We start from the raw sequence: 17,797 nt of genomic DNA on the forward strand, positions 1-17,797 counted from the left end.
CAACTTATACTCTATATGGTATATAATTTTACATTTTTCAACTGACAAACATCCACATGAATATAGTCCATTTTTGTCTTCCCACATATCACAGTCGTGATAATAAATTTATCCACTCGCGAGACCAAGAGAGATTTCCAAAGATCCGAATGGCCTCCAAGATTGCATCCATATTGTTACACAACAAAAGCTTTATCAGTTGTATGTAGTTGCCTGGTTGTGCCAGAATAATTCCTCATTGACAGAAAGACAGGGTGTTAATCAATGCTGCAGCATTCATCATCAGTTCTTCACACTTATCAACTGTTTTGTATTCTGCTTCCTTTGGTGTCTGTTGAGGATAGCCAAAAATAATTGGTAATAGCTCGTGCATTCGGACAGTGCAAGACAACAGTCATTGTGTGCTGGAAGATCGCTGAATATTCTGGCTACGTTTGTACCAGATCTTCAGCATCAGGATTCAGTATTCCACCACTGAAGATGCTCTCTCTGAATCAACTCCAGCCCCTTATCTTTAAGACCATAAGACATAGGAGCAGAATTAGGCCACTCAGCCCATCGAGTCTAGTCCGCCATTCAACAATGGCTGATATTTTTCTCATCCCCATTTTCCTGCCTTCTCCCATAACCCTTGATCCCCTTATTAATCAAGAACCTATCTATCTCTGTCTTAAAGACACTCAGTGATTTGGCCTCCACAGCCTTCTGTGGCATGGAGTTCCACAGATTCACCACCCTCTGGCTGAAGAAATTCCTCCTCAGCTCTGTTTTAAAGGATTGTCCCTTCAGTCTGAAATTATGTCCTCTGCTTCTATTCTTTCCTAATAGTGGAAACATCCTCTTCACGTCCACTTTATCCAGGCCTTGCAGTATCCTGTAAGTTTCAATAATATCCCCCCTCATCCTTCTAAACTCCGAGTACAGACCCAGAGTCCTCAACCGTTCCTCATACGACAAGCTCTTCATTCTTGTGAACCTCCTCTGGATCCTTTCCAAGGCCAGCACATCATTCCTTAGATACGGGGTCCAGAAATGCTCACAATACTCCAAGTGGGGTCTGACCAAAGCCTTGTACAGCTTCAGAAGTACATCCCTGGTCTTATATTCTAGCCCTCTCGACATGAATGCTAACATTGCATTTACCTTCCTAACCGCTGACTGAACCTGCACGTTAACCTTGAGGGAACCTTGAACAAGGACTCCCAAGTCCCTTTGTACTTCTGATTTCCTCAGCGTTTCCCTATTTAGAAAATAGTCTTTGCCTCGATTCCTTCTTCCAATGTGAATAACCTCACACTTTTTCACATTGTATTCTATCTGCCACTTCTTTGCCCACTCTCCTAGCCTGCCCAAGCCCTTCTGCAGCCCTTTGCTTCCTCAATACTATATGTCCATATCTTTGTATAATCTGAAAACTTAGCAAAAGTGCCTTCAGTTCCTTCTTCCAGATTGTTAATGTATATTGTGAAATATTATGGTCCCAGAAACAATCCCTGAGGCACATCTCTAGTCACCGGCCGCCATCTTGAAAAAGACCACTTTGCCCCCACTCTCTGCCTTCTGCCAGTCAGTCAATCCTCTATCCATGCCAGGATCTTACCCTTAACACCATGGGCTCTTACCTTATTTAACAGACTCCTATGCGGCACCTTGTCAAAGGCCTTCTGGAAATCTAAATAAATCACGTCCACTGGTTCTCCTTTGTCTTAACTTCCTTGTTACCTCCTCAAAGAACCCTAACAGATTTTTCAGACGTGACCTCCCCTTGACGAAGCGATGCTGACTCAGTCCTCTGTTACCATGCACTTCCAATTACTCCGTGATCTCATCTTTAATAATGGACTCTAAAAACCTCCTGACCAAATCCTAGTATCGTCACCTCTTGTGTCACTACCATGATAGGAATTTGACTTCTCTTGTATGTCCGCAGATCCTGCATTTTCTTTCATTGCAACCTGTTGTCTTGTGATTAGTTCCCTCTCTTGTTGAAGTTGTTGTCGCTCCTCTTCTAGCTCATGCAGATGACTGCTGGTCTGCTGGAGTTCCTGTGCAATTTGATGCTGGATCACGTTTGGTTCCAGAATCTGCCTTTTCAAGCTAGCTTTCTCTTCTGTGTAACCATCATTAATAATCACTGCTTGAAGAGACTCCAATCCAGGTGCTCCCTGGCCTTCAGCTCTTCAGTAATGCTGTCCTGGAGTTCTGTTTGGCATTTACGGATATCAGCCATCGCTGTTTGTACCTGTGTTAATTTTAGTGGATTTATGGATATTGTTTAATGGGAATAACATTTCCTATAGCTACATCATTTCCTATATCTACTTTTCAGTTTATTCCCACATGCATGCTCTATGTGACTGCAATAACTCTTTCAGGTCATTTTGATTTTCCACTGGAAGGCAACTGAATAATTTATCCCAATTTCTTTAGTATTTCCTCATTATTCAACTTAATTTAAGGAACGTCAAATTCAGAATCATCTGGATTTATCTCTTCTCCCTGAGCTACAACATAGAAACATAGAAAATAAGAGCAGGAGGAGGCCAACCAACCCTCTGAACCTGCTCTGCCATTCATTATGATCATGACTGAGCATTCAACTCAATAGCCTAATCCTGCTTTCCCCCATCACCTTTGATGCCCTTAGTACGTAGAACATAGAACATACAGTGCAGAAGGAGGCCATTCGGCCCATCGAGTCTGCACCTACCCACTTAAGCCCTCACTTCCTGCCTAACCCAATAATCCCTCCTAAACTGTTTTGGGCACTAAGGGCAATTTAGCATGGCCAGTCCACCTAACCTGCCCGTCTTTGGACTGTGGGAGGAAACCGGAGCACCCGGAGGAAACCCACGCAAACATGGGGAGAACGTGCAGACTCCACACAGACAGTGACCCAGCGGGGAATCGAACCTGGGACCCTGGCGCTGTGAAGCCACAGTGCTATCCACTTGTGCTACCGTGCTGCCCTAAGTACTATATTTAACGGCTTCTTGAAAACAACTACATAAATGACAAACGCTTCCTCCTTCTTCCCTTCTCTATCCAAATATCTTTTTAGCATATTAACATAACACACTCTGTGAGTTTTCCTTCTGGCTGGCGTACTTATCAAATAATTCACCTCACTCAATTTCCTTTCAATTTGATAAGGCCCACTAAATCTTGCTTTTATTGGTCCACATTCCATTGGCAACAACACCAGTACTTTCTCCCCACTAACAAAACTATGAATTTTTGATTTCTCATCCGCCTCTTTTTTCATCCTCTGTTGTGCCAATTTTAGATGTTCCCTAGCCAACTGACCAGTGCTAGTTAATCTCTCGCTAAAGTTTGACACATAGTCCAACAACGTAGTCTCTGAACATTCACTCACTAATTTCTCTTTGATCAGTTTGAGTGGTCCTATCACCTCATGCCCGAAACTCAATTCGAATGGACTGAATTTAGTTGATTCATTAAATGCCTCTCAAATTGCAAATAGTACAAATGGAATTCCTTTATCCCAATCCTCTGGATAATCCTGACTATAGACTCTCAACATGGTCTTTAGAGTTTGATGCCATCTTTCTAATACCCCTTGCGATTTCAGATCATAAGTCGTTGAGTTATATTGCTTTATTTCTAAATTATCCATTGCTTTCTTGAATAACTTCAACATAAAACCAGATCCCAGATCTGATTGAATTTCTTTTGGTCGTCCATAGCAAATAAAACATTTGTTTAACTCCTCTACAACCCTCTTAGATGTAATGTTTCTTCATGGAACTGCCTCTGGAAGTCCAGTAGAAACATCCATTCTGGTCACTGTCTATGGTCATTATGATTCCCATTTTTAGTTTTAGGCAGGGGTTCCACGTAATCAATTAGGAACCTAGTAAAAGGTTCCTCAAATGCTGGAATTGGTGTCAAAGGTGATGGTTTGATTACTGCCTGAAGTTCCCCTATTACCTTACATGTGTGAGATGTACGGAAAAATTCAACTACATCCTTATTGCAGTCCAGGTCAATAAAAATATTTTTGTAGTTTTGCTTGCGTTTTCCTCCCTCTAATTTTCCTAACATCTTCAAATCATCACAATGGGACGAGGCTGACTTAAAGTTTGAAGAATTCGCTGTTTGCAAAATGATGTGTGAAGCTCGGCTCAATGAAGAGCTAGATGTTTGGGGCCTCACGGTAGCATGGTGGTTAGCATCAATGCTTCACAGCGCCAGGGTCCCAGGTTCGATTCCCGGCTGGGTCACTGTCTGTGTGGAGTCTGCACGTCCTCCCTGTGTGTGCGTGGGTTTCCTCCGGGTGCTCCGGTTTCCTCCCACAGTCCAAAGATGTGCGGGTTAGGTGGATTGGCCATGCTAAATTGCCCGTAGTGTAAGGTTAATGGGGGGATTGTTGGGTTACGGGTATACAGGTTACGTGGGTTTAAGTAGGGTGATCATTGCTCGGCACAACATCGAGGGCCGAAGGGCCTGTTCTGTGCTGTACTGTTCTATGTTCTATGTTCATTTCCTTTTTCTGTTTTGGTGGGTGTCTGAAATCCCATAACTAAACCATCACCTTCATACCGGATCTGATCAACTGTGGGTTACTGAGAGGGAAAACCACTCTACTTATTGTAATCCACAATCCCTGCTGACATCACAACACCCAGGTCCCTCTGCTCTAGCAGCCCCTTCAGAATTGCAACTTATGTTTTGTACTGTCCTCCCAAATATTGTTCTTCGTACCAAATTGAATCACATCGCATTTCTCTATTTGAACCGTGAATTTATCCAACCTCCACCTCAGTCAGGAGCAGTGCCAGCAGTAGTGGCATTTCGCCAGGGAGCTGGTCTTTGGACATGTCACTTTCTATAACCAGGCTCAAAGCCACACAGCAGCGTGAGGACTGTGCTGTCAGTGACTGTGAAGATCATTTTTGTTCTTAATTCCCACACCAGCGGCTCCAACTGAGCAGGAGAAAATAACATTGCTCACATATCATGTTTGCAAAGTATTGATGCTTTAAGGAAGTGACCGAGGCCCTGTATATCAGAACAGTGAATTTCAGAGCCTTGCTTCTTGCCAGAGGCATAAAGTGGGCATATGGATTTGATGGAGCAAAGCTTTGCAGTTCTGATTTAAAATTGCAAAGTTTGGGAGGAGTCTCCAGAAATGGAACCATGGAACCAGAGAATCCCGACTGTGCAGAAGGAGGCCATTTGGCCCATCACGTCTGCACCGACCCTCTGTAAGAGCAGCCCACCCAGGTTCACTCCCCCATAGCTTCACCTAATCCGCCCATCTTTAGACATTAAGTGGCAACGGAAGCATGGCCAATCCACTTGACTTGCGCATCTTTGGACTGCGGGTGGAAACCGGAACACCTGGAGGAAAGCCACACAGACACAGGGACAACGTGCAAACTCTACACAGTCACCCAAGGCCGGAATCGAGCCCGGGTCCCTGCCGCTGGAAGGCAGCAGTGCTAACCACTGTGTCACCTTGCCACCCAAATGGCCAGTGTGTGGCTCCTATTTATTGTGGCTTGTGGGCATTGTCCACGTGCTCAGAATGCAGCTCTTGCCATGAGACATTCAAGGTTGCCTAATGAGGAGGAAGTAGGTGAGGAAACAAATGAGGGAGAGGAGGAGGAGGGAGGGAGGAGGCATCAAGAAACCCCTTCACAGTGGATGGGCTGGCCAAGATGGACTACTCTAACTCCATTCCCCATCCTCACATCAGCGCTGTTCCACAATTTCCCACCTTTCCATACCTCTGCTGTGTAGCATCACAACATACTCTTGACCAATATCCTGTCATAAAAAGCATCACAAAAAAATTCCATAAAAGCACTTTCAGTATTACATACAAAATGGAATTATTCATCTCTCTGCATTCACGAGCATCTGTTTTGCAACTCCAGCAGCTGCTGCAGCATGGTATGCCTCCCTTTTAATAGGGGGCAGACTGCCTTTAAGAAGTGTAGGCTGTAAGACCATAAGACACAGGAGCAGAATTAGGCCATTTGGCCCATCGGGTCTGCCCCACCATTCAATCCTGGCTGATACGTTTCTCATCCCCATTCTCCTGCCTTCTCCCCATATCCCTGATCCCCTTATTAATCAAGAACCTGTCTATCTCTGTCTTAAAGACACTCAGTGTTCAGCCTCCATAGCCTCCTGCGGCAAAGAGTTCCACAGATTCACCACATCTCAGTTTTAAAGGATCGCCCTGCAGTCTGAGGCTGTGGCCTCTGGTTCCAGGTTGCTAGCTATGCATTGTGTTTGTAAGCCATCTGTCGCAAATCCACCAGACTTTGGGCGATATTGTATTGTGATGCCTGTGCTCACTAATGAGCCTGGTCAATTTTGATTCCTTCCACTCTTGGTCTCCTCTTAGCAATATGGTAAGTTAACTCCTGCCAGCCAACCTCTTTTAGACTGAACAACTGATACAAACCTTATTTTGTCTTGTTCTAATTATTATTGGAGATATGAAAAAACAAGTTTATATATTTAAAACTTTTCTGTGTGTTTTTCTCCCGCTCCTAATGCAATCTCTTTTGTCTTCTTTTGAGTTCCTTTTCAGTATCTGAGCTACCATTGAATTTACCCAGTCTGACACTTCCTTCTCAGATTTTGCGCCGTTAATTTCACAACTGTCAATCCATTTGGTAATGGGGATGCACAATTGCTGACCTTGTTTTTGACAAACCATAGAAATCACAGGGCAAGTATTTGCTGAAAAAATAATGATTTCTGAATGATATACACTGTTAACAATGTAAATCGTCCAGCAACTTGTGGCATGGAAGGGATAGCAATGAATTGTGGATCCCTGCAAGTTTATCATTGTTTATGAACTACTCCACCATCAGCCTCGCCAAAATGGCAGCCCGTCTGCAACCTCGCCATGAGTTTGATCAAGTTGGCCACACTTGTCACCAGTAAATCTCACCACAAAAATTCATGTCTGGTGATTAACTTTTTTTTAAATTAAAAAAAATTTTTTTTTTAATTTATATTTTTTAGAGTAGCCAATTATTTTTTCCAATTAAGGGGCAATTTAGCATGGCCAATCCACCTAACCTGCACATCTTTGGGTTGTGGGGGTGAAACCCACGCAGACACGGGGAGAACGTGCAAACTCCAGACGGACAGTGACCTAGGGCTGGGATTCGAACCCGGGTCCTCAGCGCCGTATGCAGCAATGCTAACCACTGTGCCACCGTGCTGCCCGCCTGGTGATTAACTTCATAATTACTCTGTTAGAAACATTATAATTAATAATGACTGTTAATTGATATCTCTGGTCGAGAAAGTGAACTGTAAAAGTGTAGGCACTCAGTCCTTCAGATAGTGAATTGCTGCTGGAGATTTTAAAAATGTTACATTTATTTTTGAATTTGTTTATTTTTCCTTCCCGTCTTCTTTTTCTCTCTGTCCAGTCTTTCATTTTGATCTTTATTCTTCTTTCTACATCTGCTTGATATTGAAATCATTCACACAGTTGTAAAGTGGGTAGCACTGTTGCTTCACAGTCCCAGCGACCCGGCTTGGCTCACTGTGCAAAGTCTGCACGTTCTCCCCGTGCCTGCGTGGGTTTCCTCCGGGTGCTCCGGTTTCCTCCCACAAGTCCCGAGAGACGTGCTTGCTAGGTGAATTGGACATTCTGAATTCTCCCTTAGTGTACCCGAACAGGTGCCGTAGCTTGGTGACAAGGGGATTTTCGCAGTAACTATATTGCAGCGTTAATGCAAGCCTACTTGTGACACTAATAAAGATTATTATTATTAATTTATAGTTCCTTCTTGGTCTTTGACCTTTTTATTTAGAAATCCCCGAAGCTCATTATTTAAGAAGACAGCTGATCACTCACTTCAGTCCCAGATGTTCCATTGTCCTTGCCATACTTTTATCAACTCACAATTAAATGCCCTTTCCAGGGCAAAATTGTTTTGAGCAAGAACAGACTAAGCTAACTGACCATGCTGCACTCCAGCGAATTCTGGTCCATTTAACTTCATGTTTGTTTATAAATCTCTCCCTGCACTCACTCCTCCCCACCTCCTTAACATATGGCATCCACTGAGCCACAGACTTGACTCTGCTGACTGAGGTCTTCTTTGAATAGCCCATTGGTGTCACCTTGTGTAATCGCACAATTGTACTCTGGAATTCCATTCCTTAACCCCTTTCAAGTTTTTTTTTCAAAGTCTTCCTGCTATAATCACTGTACACACACGACTGCGTGGCAAAATTTGGTTCCAACTCCATCTACGTTTGCTGACGATTCAACCACTCGAATAACGACGAGTCAGAATACAGGAGGGAGATTGAGAACCTAGTGGAGTGGTGCAGCGACAACAATCTATCTCTCAATGACAGCAAAATTAAAGAGCTGGTCATTGATTTCAGGAAGCAAAGTACTGTACACACCACTGTCAGCATCAACGGGGCCAAGTTGGAGAAGGATAGCAGCTTCAAACTGTTAGGGGTGCGCATCACCAAAAATCTTTCCTGGTCCATGCACATCGACGTTACCACCAAGTAAGTACAACAACGCCTATCCTTCCTCAGGAAACTAAGGAAATTCGGAATGTTCACATTAACTCTTACCAACCTTTACAGATGCACCATAGAAAGCATCCTGTCGTGCTGCATCATAGCCTGGTGCTCGGCCCAAGACCGTAAGAAACTTCAGACAGTCGTGAACACAGCCCAGTCCATCACACAAACCTGCCTCCCATCCATTGACTCCATCTACACCTCCTGCTGCCTGGGGAAAGCGGGCTTCATAATCAAGGGCCCCTCCCACCCGGCTTACTCACTCTTCCAACTTCTTCCTTCGGGCAGGACGTACAAAAGTCTGCGAACACGCACGAACAGACTCAAAAACAACTTCTACCCTGCTGTTACCAGACTCCTGAACTCATTAACACGATGCCGGTGTTGTGTAGTTACATTTTGTACCTTGTGTTGCCCTCTTATGGATTTTCTTTTCTTTTCATGTACTTAATCATCTGTTGAGCTGCTCGCAGAAAAATACTTTTCACTGTACCTCGGTACACGTGGCAATAAATAAAAATCCAATCCAATCCAATCCAATCCATGGGATAGGGGTATCACTGGCAAGGCCAGCAATCCCCAATTGCCCAAGAATTGAATAGCTTGCTGAGCCATTTCAAAGAGCCTTTAAGAGTCAACCGCATTGCTGTGGGCATTGAATTATATGTAGGTCAGACTGAGTAAGGATGGCAGATTTCCTTCCCCCAAGGAATGTGAGACTAGATGGGCTTTTAGAACAATCGGTGATAGTTTCATGATCTCTATTACTGATCAGAGACTAGCTTTCAATTTTGTGTTTTTTTTAAACTTCACAGCTGCTCTGAGGGGAACCCATGTCCCCAAAGCATTAACCTGGGTTCGCCCAGCAACATTATTACTATGTATGCCCCATCTTCGCAGCATATCTCACCGCACCTCTCCCCACTTTAAAAGAAGAAACCTCTCAAAACTAACTATTGGATGACACATCAGTAGGTGGTAGTGGTTATAAATTTATCAGGCTCAAACTCAGCCTGAAACACAGAAGGGGTAGGTGTGAACATACTGTGAGTAGAAAGGCTGGGAATGGAAAGTAAAGGGGAAAGTTGCCAACATGCTTACAAAATGTGATAACAGGGATGAGAAAATGTTTGCGTGTGGGAAATAGCGTCAGAGATAATGACGTGCTGCCCTGATGCCACCTCACAGAGTGTAAGGATCGAGCATGAAAGATCAAGCGCATGGTGTGTTTGGAAAACACCAAACAGACTGAGCCAGTATGCGCATGTGTGAGAAGAAGGAACTGATCTACCTGGCTGCTGACATGCTTCCATATGAATCGTACATATGGTAAGCAGGTTTACATATTAACCTTTACATTATGGCTGTGCTTATGTAACTAATTCTACAAAAGGCAAATACCACCCTACTTTATCTCACCCTATCAGCATGACTGTATTCTTTTCTCCATTGTGTGTTTAATTGACTTCCTTTAGATGCACTGATGCAATTCACTTCAGCTACTGCTTCTGAAAAACAGAAAGCCTTGCATTCAGGTAGCATTTTTCAGAACCATCAGCTATCTCAAAGCGCTTTCAGCAAATGAATTTTGTTCTCAAGTGTATTCACTGTTGTAATATAGGAAACACGGCAGTCAAGTTCCGCAAACAGCAATGTGGTAATGACCACAGTCCAAAGATGTGCAGGTTAGGTGGATTGGCCATGATAAATTGCCCTTAGTATCCAAAAATTGCCCTTAGTGTTGGGTGGGGTTACTGGGTTATGGGGATAAGGTGGAGGTGTTGACCTTGGGTAGGGTGCTCTTTCCAAGAGCTGGTGCAGACTCGATGGGCCGAATGGCCTCCTTCTGCACTGTAAATTCTATGACCAGATTTTCAGCTCAGTTGGCTACACAGCTGGTTCGTGATGCAGAGCGCGACCAGCAGCGTTGGTTCGATTCCTGCACCGGCTGAGGTTATTCACAACCTTGCCCCTTCAAAACCTTGCACTTGCCTCAGGTTAAATCATCACCAGTCAGCTCTCCCCCTCAAAGGGGAAAAGCAGCCTGCGGTCATCTGGGACTATGGCGACGTAACATTTTTACAATGGCCAGATAATGTTTTATTGCAGAGTGATAAGCAGTTGCCAGATCATTAGTGACCCCCCCCCCCGTCCTTCTTCAAAGTAGTGTCATGGGGCAGATACATCCACACAAGCAGGCAGTTGCGGCCTCATTTTAACATCCCATCTGACAGTTTGCACCTCCAACAATGCAAATCTCCTTCAGTACCGCACTTGATTGTTTTGCTCGAGTTCTGTAGTGGGACTTGAACCCAGAACCCTCTCTGGGGATAGGTATTCAATTCAGCCATGGCTGTGGTACTGCGCTCAACATCCTGACCATTCTCTGGGTAAAGAAGTTTCTGCTGAATTCCCTGTTTGATTTATTTGTCTTGATTTGATTAGTCAAAGGGCTTAGGTCACAAACCCGTCCTGATTTTATTACATTGGAATGTCAAGGGAACAATCTCTTAAGTGCTGCATTTGCTGGGTTTGTACTGACGTGATAAATAAGGAGAATTGATCAGTTGAATCTCTGAATCTTGTGTCTACAAGTTTAATTGAATTTGAGATCTATGACTGACTTCTTCAACTGTGGATTAAGTCAGCCCTTCAACCTCTCCCAAACTCTTAACAGATGTTACAGCCACCTCTATAAAAATGTCCTGGGACGTTTAACTATGTTAAAAACACCTGGTAAATGTGAGTTGCACGTGTAGTTATCAATGGTACAAGGATGTTGTCACACTAACAATGAACTGCATTAACCTTAATAAGAGGTTTTAATTTCAAAGATAACATGTGCATAGAACATATAGTGCAGAAGGAAGCCATTCGGCCCATCGAGTCTGCACCGACCTACTCTCACTTCTACCCTATCCTCATAACATAATAACCCCTCCTTACCTTTTGGACTCTAAGGGCAATTTAGCATGGCCAATACACGTACCCTGCACATCTTTGGACTGTAGGAGGAAACCGGAGCACCCGGAGAAAACCCGCGCAGACACGGGGAGAACGTGCAGACTTCCATGCAGACAGTGACCCAGCGGGGAATCGAACCTGGGATCCTGGCGCTGTGAAGCCACAATGCTAGTCACTTGTGCTACCATGCTGCCCCCCACGTAGGAGGTGGACATTTTAAAAATGATCCCTAACAAAACATGCATTGGCCCCCTGGCATTTGTATGCAATCAGAGGTACTAAAGAATGTTTCTTACCCCTGGCTGGCTCCGAGGCGACTGTGTACACACTCTTTCTGCAGTTGATGATGCAGCCACATGGCAGGTGAATCCATCGCTCAGACAGGACAAACACTGGTGTAATGGCAGCTGCCAGCAAGGTCAGGACAAAACCCAAGGTCTCGAAGGACACATTCTCAAGTTTGGTAACATGATGGATGAGCAGTTGGATCTATGAAACACAGGGAACAGTCAAGTGGTCATCCACCCACACAACATGACAATGAAGCCACAAATCTCTGAAGCAAAAATAAACAAATCACAGCAATGGAAGGGGGAATCTTTGTTCACTTTTATATAAAATGGTGACAAATTTGAGTTTCAAAAAAATGCAACAGAAATACTGTGTGTTGGCAGAGAAATGAGATGCAATATAAACTAATTAAACTAATGGGGATGCAGAAGCAGAGAAACTCAGCACTGTACGTGCAGAAATCTGGGATGTTGGCAGGACAAGTTGATAAGCCTGTTAAGAAAACATATGGGATCCTTGACATTTTAACCAGAGGCATAGAGTAGAAAAATAGAGAAGTTATCTGCAACCTTTACAAATCACTAGTTAGACTTCAGCTGGAGTACTGGGTGTAATTCTGAGCATCATAGTTTAGGAAAGGCATCAACGCATTGCGAGGATGCAGAGCCAATTTGCTGGATTGGTACCCGGGTCAGTGAATTCCTGTTATGAAGAGAGACTGGAGATGTTGACAGTCGGTAAAGAGAGCAGAGATTTAATTGACAGAACTATTGGAGGAATGAGGACATTTATTACTCCAGACAGTTGTGACTACCTGGAATGTAATGCCTGAATGGGCATTGAAAGCAGATTCAATAACAACTTTTCAAAAGACAATGGGGCTCATACTTGAAAAGGAACTGATTGCAGAGCTATGATAGATAGAGAAAGACAGCACAGAACAGGCCCTTCGGCCCATGATGTTGTGCCGAACTTTTGTCCTAGGTTAATCATAGAATTTTGGATACTAAGGGCAATTTTTCATGGCCAATCCACCCAACCTGCACATCTTTGGACTGTGGGAGGAAACCGGAGTACCCGGAGGAAACCCACGCACACACAGGGAGGATGTGCAGACTCCACCCAGACAGTGACCCAAGTCAAAATTGAACTTGGGAGCCTGGAGCTGTGAAGCAATTGTGCTATCCACAATGCTACCGTGCTGCCCTTAAGAAGAAGTTAATCTACACTCCATTAATCTACCCTAATCCATGTACCTATCCAATAGCCGCTTGAAGGTCCCTAACATTTCCGACTCAACTATTTCCACAGGCAGTGCATTCCATGCCCCCACTACTCTCTGGGTAAAGAACCTACCTCTGAAAGAACAGAGGGATGGAATTCCACGAGAACCATGGAATCCCCCACAATCCATAGAATCCCTACAATGGAGATGGAAGTTATTCAGCCCATTGAGTCTTCACTGACCCTCTGAAAGGGTGTTGTACCTAAGCCCACTCCCCCGCCCTATCCCCATAACCCCACCTAACCTGCACATCTTTGAACTGTGGGAGGAAATCGGAGTACCTGGAGGAAACCTAATCAGATACAGGGAGAATGTGCAAACTCCACACAGCCATTCACCCATGGCCAGAATTGAACCTGGGTCGCTGGCTCTGTGAGGCAGCAGTGCTCGCCACTCTATCAAAGAGCCTGTGCAAACAGGCTACTAATGCTATATTATTCTACGAATCTGTTTTGCAAACTTAAAATCAAATCAGGTAGCATTGTGGATAGCACAATTGCTTCACAGCACCAGGGTGTCAGATTCGATTCCGGCTTGGGTCACTGTCTGTGCGGAGTCTGCACATCCTCCCCATGATGCGTGGGTTTCCTCCGGGTGCTCCGGTTTCCTCCCACAGTCCAAAGATGTGCAGGTTAGGTGGATTGGCCGTGATCGATTGCCCTTAGTGTCCAAAATTGCCCTTAGTGTTGGGTGGGGTTACTGGGTTATGGGGATAGGGTGGAGGTGTTGACCTTGGGTAGGGTGCTCTTTCCAAGAGCCGGTGCAGACTCGATGGGCCGAATGGCCTCCTTCTGCACTGTAAATTCTATGGTAAAGTTCATTTATCTTAAAGTATCAGGTAGATCATTTTCCTATACATTGTAGGAACAAAAATTGGGTATCCGTTGTAATACAGCAAAGTTTTGTTTGAACATTGGACTGGAAACAATCTGTGACTTGCTTTGCCCAGCAGCCAAGGTATCCGAGTTCACAGTTCTCACCCACTCAAGCTTTCAGTTGAAACTTGGTGTCACTGCACAGTCTGAGGAATAAATGAATAGTGGTATTGAAGTGACCATTGGGGGATGTATTGGATTTGTGTTAGGTACCAGATTGCCACCCAAGCTTTACGATAAGTTACACATAAGCCCCATTGCCTCGTGTAAGCAATAGTTCCCAATTTAGATTATTGTGTAATCTCTTTCTGGTGTTAACCAGGTGACAAGGCATGTTCCGAGTGCAGTTAATAACACATGTACAATCTTAGATTTTATTAATAGTGTTTTGAGTATAAGAGCAAATTACTGTGGATGCTGGAATCTGAAACCAAAGAGAAAATGCTGGAAAATCTCAACAGGTCTGGCAGCATCTGTAGGGAGAGAAAAGAGCTCATGTTTCGAGTCCAGATCACCCTTTAACAAGGGTCATCTGGACTCGAAACATTAGCCCTTTTCTCTCCCTACAGATCCCTCCAGACCTGCTGAGATTTTCCAGCATTTTCTCTTTGGTATTGAGTATAAGAATTAGGAGATCATGTTGAACTTGTATAAGACACTAGTTAGGTTCATCTGGAGACTGCGTCCGGTTCTGGGCACCATTCTTGAGGAAGGATGTGAAGGCATTGGAGAGAGCACAGGGAAGATTCACAAAAAAGATTCCAGGGATAAGAAACAGTAGCTACGAGGATAGAGTGGAGAGGTTCGGACTGTTTTCTTTGGAGCTGTTTCCTTTGGAGAAAAGAAGGCTGAGAGGAGACTTGTTCATGGTATTCAATATCCGGAGAGCTATGGACAGGGTCAATAGTGATAAAATGTCCCCACTCAAGAGAGCGTCAAGAACTAAAGGGCACAGATTCAAAATAATTGGGAGAAGAAGTAAAATTAATTAGATCCTGAGCTGGTGGTGGAGATAGATTCCATTGTGGTATTCAAAAAGGAATTGGATTGGAAAGAAAGAATGCATAAGGTTACAGGGATAAGGCAGGAGAGCGGGACTAGGTAAAATGCTCATTTAGGAAGCCAGTGTAGACTCGATGGGCCGAATGGCCTCCTTCAGCACTGTAAAGATTCTGAGATTGTGATTCTGTACACGTGTTGGGTTCAATGGTTTGGGACCCCCCCCCCCCCCCCCCCCCCCCACACACACACACTTAGAAATAACAGTCTGAGGCAAAAGATTACTTTATGTTTTAGGGTTAAACAGGAAAATTTATATCATTTTCACTCACCATCAGTGGTAGCCACAAGACGGCCTTTGTCATAGCTAAAATCAAGGAGAAGCGCTTTTGGGCGAGTTCGATTGTTGGGTTCTTGAGTTTGGAGCCCCCGCTTTGGCTATGAGGGGAATTAATCTTAGTGACATCGGAGCTCCAGTTCATGTCGGTCTGTAAACACCTTAAAGTTCTGTCCACGGGGTTGTCCAAAGTGGGGAGGTTACTCGCCGTGTCCATACCGTCAGTGACTTGGCGATAACTGGGATAGAGCTGGGTCTGTTGCTGCCGCTCGGAGCAAAGCAGTTTGTAAGTGAGGGGGACAGAGAAGACGATGAGGACCACGAGGCACAGGGCGTATAAACCAACGAGGAGTGTCACGTAAGAGCTTCTGTGGTCGACAAAGCAGCCCCAGGGTGTTGCGGTGAAAGTGCCCCACCCAAAGGCAGGGAGGACGCTCATTGACAGACCAAAGACCCAAAGAATGGCCAGGAGCCAGGTCAGGGGGACAGGGCGCTGGCTGCCTTTGTGGAGCCTGGTCCGCCTGGTTGTGTAGTAGTTGTAGGAGACGATGAGCGAGGACTTGAGAGCGCTGGAGACCCCCTGGAGCAAATAGAGGGCGGCCGACACGGTGCACACCCAGTTGGGTAACGTGCCCCCGGCCCACTGCATGGCCACGAACATGGACAAAGCCAGCGCGCAGAGGAGGTCGTCCACAGAGAGCGAAGCCACGGTGAGCACCAGGAAATTCTTGTCCCTCGCCCTCAGCAGGCAAAGTAGCGAGTAAGCGCTGCCCAGGAAGATGAGGAGTGTGCAGCTGAGGGTCAGACTAAACAGGAACACATTTCCCGGTCCGCCTGCCACTGGAGTGTCCATGGTGGGACCCGTCACTCCGGGATGGCCACTGGCTGAGTAGAGTCTGTCCATGGGCTCAGAGGGCGGGGATTATCAGACATGGTGCTTCATGGCAGAGGGGGGCATGTCTATTCTTGCTTCAATAAAATCAGCTCCAGACACTTGCCCATCCATTAACTTGTGTGCACCATTGATTTCTCCCAGCGCTCTGCCCAAGTCGCTGTCCTTTCCCGGGTGGTGCTGAACCGCTGATCGCTTGACTCTCGCTTTGGTTTTGGAGTTTAGTTCCCACTTTAATTCATTGCTCCTACTCCGTCCCCCTCTCTCTCTGACCAGTTTCCTCCACACAGCTGGGATGGACCCCTTACTGCTGAGTTTCCACCAACCTGGTGCTTTTCTTCTAGTTTTAAAAGGGAGAGAGAAGCGTTAACGATAGTCGACAGGGATAGAGCAGCTTGCCCAGTTCAGTAGGATTTCATTGGCAAGCAAACATTTACATTGGCGGAGCAGAGGGGCTGGCGGCCAGCTTTGCGTCATCGCCCAATCTACATACAATCCCAACCCAGGAAATTAGAATTCTCCCCTCCCTCTTCGCTGGCTACTTACTATTGACAGAGTTTGTGCTCGTCTCCGTCTGCATCTTAAGGGGGAGCTCACTTGCTTTGTGAGCAAGCAGCTGTTGGTTACTCGCTTTCAAAGAGCGATGCCGATCAAAGGCAAACACAGATGCAGATTGGCCATTTATATGTGCAATGTGAATTACTTTTTTAAACAACATTGAGGGTGTCGCTCGCTTGGCGCGGATGCAGTAAAATGCAAAAAAGTGTTTGGACAGTCGCAATCCTCACTGACAAAAATAGAGAAGGGAATAAGTGCTTGCATTTTTGTAGCACCTTTCCCCGTCTTCGGACGATCCAAAGCACTTTATGGCCACTGAGGTGTTTTTTTTCCGAATTAGATCAGCCTTTGTCTACTACAATGGCAGAGCAAGCTCCAAGGGCAGAATTATTGTTTCAATGTCCCTATGGATTACCGTCACAATGGCGCAAGCATTTTGGCTAATTTGTGCATAAAGTTCCCACAAACTGCAATACCCAGATAATCTGTTTTTGTGCTGTCTGTTAAAGGATACATTTCCCCAGGACTACATGGGGGGAGAGGGGGGGGGGGGGGGGGGGGGACGATGGGCCGAAGGGTCTTTTCCTGTGCTGTAAAACGGCAAGACTCTGAATCTAACTCCCCTGCCCTTTGAAACAGTGCCATGGGATTTAAATATACACATATATTTTGGATGTCAGAAAGATCTGTTTCGGAGAAAATAATTGCAGGTAGGTTTTCTTGGCTTTCTGTGGTTATACTAGTTTATGTCCCTTTGTTTTGCTCGCTGCTCTTTCACCATCGCTGTAGCACTAGGATATGTAAGTAGGAGCACACTATAGGAGCACATAGGAGTACATTATACAGCCCCTTGAGTCTCCTCCATTCTTCAGGCCAGAATTCAACCTCAAGGTGTGCTCCGCACTACTTTCCTGCCCTATCCCTATATTCTTTAATTCTTCAATAGGCGGCACGGTGGCACAGTGGTTAGCACCACTGCCTCATAGCTCCAGGATCCCGGGTTCAATTCCGGCCTTGGGTGACTGTCGGTTTGGAGTTTGCACTTTCTC

General features: G+C 45.2%; 1 protein-coding gene across 1 annotated transcript in view; it reads right to left on the bottom strand.

The window, feature by feature from the left end:
* The window catches only part of LOC119976756 (probable G-protein coupled receptor 149), a 60,874-nt gene extending 44,241 nt beyond the window's left edge, over positions 1 to 16,633 (bottom strand). The window contains exons 1-2 of the mRNA XM_038817495.1: positions 15,294 to 16,633; positions 11,808 to 12,000 (exon numbers count right to left, since the gene is read on the bottom strand). Coding sequence (XP_038673423.1) covers positions 11,808 to 12,000; positions 15,294 to 16,202 — 1,102 coding nt within the window. The 5' untranslated portion in view covers positions 16,203 to 16,633. The remainder of the gene's footprint in view (positions 1 to 11,807; positions 12,001 to 15,293) is intronic.
* Positions 16,634 to 17,797: the final 1,164 nt, after the last annotated feature.

This window comes from Scyliorhinus canicula, chromosome 13 (assembly GCF_902713615.1).
Source record: "Scyliorhinus canicula chromosome 13, sScyCan1.1, whole genome shotgun sequence".
NCBI lineage: Eukaryota > Metazoa > Chordata > Chondrichthyes > Carcharhiniformes > Scyliorhinidae > Scyliorhinus > Scyliorhinus canicula.